General features: G+C 31.3%; 2 protein-coding genes across 2 annotated transcripts; one reads left to right on the top strand and one right to left on the bottom strand.

Moving 5' to 3' along the window:
- Positions 1–1,347: 1,347 nt before the first annotated feature.
- Positions 1,348–2,206, top strand: LOC127129234 (copper transporter 2). Its single transcript, XM_051058494.1, has one exon. It carries the CDS (start codon positions 1,503–1,505, stop codon positions 1,926–1,928), a length of 426 nt encoding a protein of 141 aa, XP_050914451.1. The 5' UTR covers positions 1,348–1,502; the 3' UTR covers positions 1,929–2,206.
- An 887-nt stretch (positions 2,207–3,093) lies between these two features.
- LOC127129233 (transcription factor MYB113) lies at positions 3,094–5,243 on the bottom strand. Its single transcript, XM_051058493.1, has 3 exons — positions 4,894–5,243; positions 3,859–3,988; positions 3,094–3,787 (listed from the first exon to the last, which is right to left on the bottom strand). Exons 1-3 carry the CDS (start codon positions 4,991–4,993, stop codon positions 3,301–3,303), a joined length of 717 nt encoding a protein of 238 aa, XP_050914450.1. The 5' UTR covers positions 4,994–5,243; the 3' UTR covers positions 3,094–3,300.
- Between the last annotated feature and the right edge of the window lie 1,023 nt (positions 5,244–6,266).

Genomic DNA, 6,266 nt, shown 5'->3' with positions numbered 1-6,266 from the left:
TCAATTAACTCCAATTTATTTTTTAACATAAAAATGGAAAATAACGGTATCGATATAAGTATTTAGCAATACAGTTTTTCCGTCATTTCTTCGGTTGCGGATAGATTTTTAACGCCATGCTAACACTAATTTTTCACCTACGTTGCAGTTAAAGTGGTTAAAGATGTGATCACGGAAATATCGAATGAACTTGCTTTTACTATTCATTGTCTACAAAAATTTTACGGTAAAAAAATATCTAAAAAAATTGTAAAACTTAATCCTTATGATTTGAGGATACACCCAACAAGAGCCTCAAGGCCAACAAAAAAATCGAATTTACTGGAAGAATCTGTTGAAGATGTAAATCGGTACTAATCAAATTTCAATTTTTAAAGTTGTAGAAAAGACAACATCAAGTTTCTAGTGTGTTTAAAAGCACCATGCCCGTTTCATCTATGTGCGTTGTATTTGATTAACACTCGATCTAAAGTGGAAGCAAACACACTCTTAATAATGTTGGGGCAACACATTTGTTCATAGTGATTTCTCTCGTCTTTTTGGCAGACAGTTTGACACAATAAGAGGTGTTCTTGAAGCCAATTTTTTGGATAAAAAACTTTGATATATTTTTGTACTTCCTCCAATATTGTCTTTCAATATACAAGGTGCTGCTTTTGACTATGAAAAATAATGCAAGGAGACTGGGAAGAATAATGGAAGCAACTAAACTTAAAAGCAAAGAGGGTGAGAGGATCGTGGAAGAAGAAAGAGAAAAATGTGGGGAAGTTGTTATTATGATTTCCTTGATTTTTTAAATTTATTTTTAACTACATATTTATATGTTTAAAGGAATAGTTTTAATTAAATAACAGTGTATAATGATTTTATGCTGTCAATGTATTTCAATTAAACTCTTTATTTATATATGAATCTATTTTCTTTTATAATTATTGATTTTTAAATATAAAAAGTTTGTTTATATTAATAATTACATAAATATAAATATATAATGTCACCAAAAATTTCACTATTTACATATATTTAATTCAATGAACACATAACGCACAAATGAAGTATCGTAATCACTCTTACGTAAAACTATTAAAATATAAATTACTTTAGTTTCAATTCAATTTTAATATGAATTAATTTGGTACAATTAAATTACTAATTTTTTTTCTTTTTCATTATAGTTTCCTCTACGATGTAATCGAGAGTGTACTAAACAAGAGTATCATAATTTAATCATTACACGAAGGGTGTTTTTTCCCCAATTTTGTTCAACTATTCCAATCTTCAATAAGACAAACCGTAACTCTCCCATAAACGACAACAACCAATAAACAAAACAACATCCTCAAAAATGACAGCTAAGAAGTTTATGTAAGACAGTTTCTACCTATTATTAAACATTGGTTTCTCACTTCATTATAAAATGTAATTCCAACAAGAAATTAAACCCTTCCAAATCTCAAACCAATCTCACAATCTCTCCATTTCTATCATTCTTTGTTGTTGCCATGATAATGCCTATGCCTCCATCAAATGGCACAACCACCATGATGATGAACATGCAAATGAGTTTCTACTGGGGCAGAAAAGCCACAGTGCTTTTCTCTGGATGGCCTAATAACAACCTTGGAATGTACATCTTAGCTATTTTGTTTGTGTTCTTTCTAGCTATGGCTGCTGAGGTTTTGTCTAACCAACCTCCCATCAAACGCGGGACTAATCCTCTCATTGGAGGCTTGATTCAGTCTTCTGTTCACTTCTTTCGAATCGTTTTCATTTACTTGCTCATGCTTGCTGTCATGTCCTTCAATGTTGGAATCTTTATTGCTGCTGTTCTTGGTCATACGTTGGGATTCTTCGTTGCACGGTCGCGTGCTATCGCTGTTGCTAATGGAGAAGATCAACGTTCATCTTCGGTCACACTTAAAATTTGAATCTTATGTTCTACTACTACATGGTACATCCTCCGATTTTAAAGTATAAGAAAAAAATCATATCAAATATATTTGATTTTTAGGTTATATTTAAAATCGGAGGAGTACATGATTTTATGTTGCATGGTTTTCTCAAAGCTTTTCACTTATGTATTATAGATTGGTGAGTACTTAGATGCTTATGTTTGCTAATTAAGCTTTATTTAGTATGCTATGTTAAAAGTTTGCTACCTTGTTTATGTTAAAATTTTAGAGTAAACAAATTTATTTATCCATGACACGATTATTGTGTTACATCTATCCCAAACAATAGAGTCACGATCTTTATCACGTGGATAAGTTAATCATGTGGACAAGTTAACGTGCGCCATTAATGAAGTTTGATTTTTTTTCTTGAATATTAAAATCATAGTTATGGTACGCGACCAAGAATGATAATTCTCCTTGTTATTAAAGGAAAAACAAGAAGCATAGCTGAATTTTCATTTGAGTGCGTCAAATATGAGTTCAAGGTATCGGTTTGATAGCCTTTATTAGCATTGAAGGATGATCCACCATTAACACTCCTTTGTTAGCATTGCAATCAACATGTAGGGAAGGAACTTGATTGAAGGTAGGGAAGATGAGATTGGTGAGTAAGAATCAGTTGAATGTATTAGAAAAAGTTTGAAATTAAACTCTGATACCATGTTAAAATTATAATTCATCATGACAAAGATAGATTATAGGTTGTTATTACATATAATATAAACTTTACAATTGATAGGTTCTTATACAGCAAGAAAGTCAAGTTAGTGATCACATAAGAGTTTTTTTAAACTAATTTACAAGTTAGCTAAAAAGTTGTTATGGTAGTTACAACCCAATGCTAACTAACTTGCACTTTTCTCAATAATCTTGTCATTACATTTAATGGAAAATAAAATAAAAGTTCTAACTTAACATTGACTCTTCAATATTTTATATGATCAAGGTTTATTGCTCATATGTTAGGTACATCTTTACACTTATCTATGTATATGTAAACCAAGCTACCTTTGAAATCATGAAAACAGGGGATACTTACACACACAAAGAAATGACATGGTAGGAATTGATTGTTCAAGCATGATGAAGAACAAAGAAACTTTAGGGAAATTTAAATAGTTTGAAAAAGTAAACACAATTTTCATCATGATAATTCGTATTTGACCTAACTTAATCTCACAAAACCGACTTTATTGGTTAATTTAAATAACATCACGTTTGATTTACAAAATACACCAATTAAACTAACATTTCCTTAGAAAACAATTAACTTTGATATTAATACACAACAACCAAGGTATAAAGACTACTATTGTCTTCCCTGTTAGCAACAAGAGATGATAATCTAAGAAGAAAAATCATTATACAAATCCATATCTAAGAGCAAATCATCCCAATTCCATTGACTACTACTACTACAACCTTCTCCTCCATTTACCATAGCTTCAAATCCTTCTAACTGAAAATCCATTGGAAACTCACCACCACCAACCATACCTTGTTGGTCCAAGCATGAATACATCATCATGTCTTGTTGTGTTTCAACCAAATGATTCTTTCCATCAGCATCAATTGTTGTTGTGTCATTCTCTTGTTGAACTAGAGCTTGGTCGGTTTGTGACTCTCCTAGGCCCCTTTTTTTGGCCGAGCTTGAAGCGATGTTTCTTGGTTGTGGCCTAATGATTTCAACATCTTTGGATATTTGTGATCCTTCTTGATCAGCTTCTTGATCAGCTTCTAGAGCATTTAGTTTTTTGCTTAGATGGCAGTTCCAATAGTTTTTCACATCATTGGCTGTTCTTCCTGGTAGCCTTCCCGCAATTAAGGACCACCTGAAAAACACCGAGTCACGTTTGGATAAACAGCTTAATTAAACGTTCATCGTATAATACAACTTTGTTACCTATTTCCTAATAATTTGTGGAGTTTGACAATCATTTCCACTTCCTCCTCAGCAAAGTTTCCTCGTTTGATATTAGGACGAAGATAATTCAGCCATCTTAGCCTACAACTCTTTCGGCATCTGTTTAGACCTTTAACAAACCATCATTTGAGAGAAATAGTAATCAGTTGAGTAAGGCTCATAAATAAGATTGTTATACAATTTCTATTATTTAGAACAAATAAATCATAATCATAGTCTTAAAACTTAAAACGTAACAAACATAGATTGATTCAGTCGATAAAGATGATATTCTGATACTACAATTGTTGATACTAAGACTTCGTGGGTGATATATAAACACTCTCTAAACTTTAGATTTTTCACTAATTTTATAAATTTTCAAAAAAAAAATCAAACTCGGTTAAATTTACCTCTATATGAAAAGTCTTCAAACTCAAAGATAAATTATTAAACTCAATGTATTTTTAAATTAAAAGTTGAGATTAATTCTTCGAAATACAAAAATGTGTTAAAAATGTTAGATACTAAACTCAAATAATTATAGATAGATCGATTCTCTTACCAAATATTAAAAATACTTGATTAATAATCCATTTTTTGTTACCATTAAACATAAATTGATTCCGTTGATAAAGATGACATTCAAATATCATAATTATTGATATTAAAACTTCGTAGACGGTAATATATATGGACTTCTATAAAAGCTCTTTAAAATTTAGACTTTTCTCTAACCTCGTAAATTTCCAATAAAAATCCTACTCAGCTAAATTTACCTCTATAAAAAGTCTTGAAATTCAAAGTTTAATCATTAAACTCAATTATTTAAAATCAAAAAAGTTGAGACTAATCTTTTAAAACAGCGTAGTTTAAAACATTGAGAGTTAATTATATATTTTATACATGGATCGAATCTCTGGCGAGAGATGATTAATGCTCCACTTTTTGTTACCATAAATCTTTATAGATTAACATTAAAAGAATAAAAAGAGAAAATTGCAAGAATAATAGAAGGAATTAATAAAGTTTTACCAGCCAAAAGAGGAACCCTATGCCACTTTCCTTCACCATATTGTTGTATACATTTCTTAAGCAAATGATCTTCTTCTTCTGTCCATGCAACACCACCCATCTCTCATAAAACTCTGAAACCACTACCACTTTTCACCCTCATAATCAACCCACCTGCATCTTCTTTTATACACATACACAATATGTGGTGATACACATCAACACATGTTTCTTGAATTAAGATATGCCAACCAAACAAGCCAGCAAAGCAGAGAGTAATATACAATGTCGTTTGCCAAAAAATATGATAGTAAATGGTCCATTGCTCTTTCTATAACTCTGATGCCAAGCTCTATGTTTTTAAATAGACATCATAAGTATCCAATAGTGGTCCTCATCGTCTCTTAAAACTTAGATCTCATCACATTACAAGATACCAATTTAACTATTCAAAGCCAAACCTATCCCATCTGTTTCTCTAGGTCATTTGTCATCTCTTTCTGATTAGGATAGTGTTATAACTGCAAAAATGTCGACTATCAAAGTATTTCACATTGCATAAAGTTAGTTATCAAACATCGACGTGGATCCTCTCCGGCTCTTTTGTATAATACTTCAATCAAATCTCTCAATCATAATTTTAATTTGGATCTTCAACCGTAAATGTGTCTGCAATTTGAGAGTTTTAGAGGTTTTTGCAAAACTACATTTTGTAAATTCTCAAATTAAATAGGATATGAACAATATATATTTATAAGTGGAGGGAAGTATTTAACATATAAGTTCATTTTTGAAGATTGAGTTAGACTTAATTCAAATTTTAAGATAATAATAAAATTTATTCAAAATTTATTAGATCAGGACATACTATTAGGTCATCACTATAAGACAACTCGATTCACGATGAAAGTCTCATGTTAAATGTCGTACTATTAGGTCAACTATTGTCAGACAACTTGAGTCACGATGAGAGGTCTCATGTTAAATGTGATGCTATTAGGCCAACCGCTATCAAACAATTTAAGTTACAATAAGAAATCTCGTGTTAAACACGATACTATCAAACTAACAGCTATCAGACAACTCGAGTCACGATGAGAAATCTCATGTTAAATACGACATAACATGAAAAATGAGTTTATAAATGGCATACTAACATAAATTGAGAAGTTGGATGTTGTTGATCCACCCTCACTTGGCATGAATTTTACTTGCTTTAGCTCGGATGGGAGATCGATGAGTCGGTTGGACAAACTTTTGTTGTCTGAAGGGTAATTGGAGAAGTGGAAGGTGTGTGGCCAAATTGTAGGTAATAGAGACTTGTCTGATCACTGTCCAATGTGGATTAAGGGGGAGGTACGAACTGGGGTCCTAAGTCGTTCAAGTTTCTTAAT

The sequence above is a fragment of the Lathyrus oleraceus genome, chromosome 3 (genome assembly GCF_024323335.1).
Source record: "Lathyrus oleraceus cultivar Zhongwan6 chromosome 3, CAAS_Psat_ZW6_1.0, whole genome shotgun sequence".
Lineage (NCBI taxonomy): Eukaryota > Viridiplantae > Streptophyta > Magnoliopsida > Fabales > Fabaceae > Lathyrus > Lathyrus oleraceus.
This window is presented reverse-complemented; position numbering and strand designations above follow the sequence as displayed.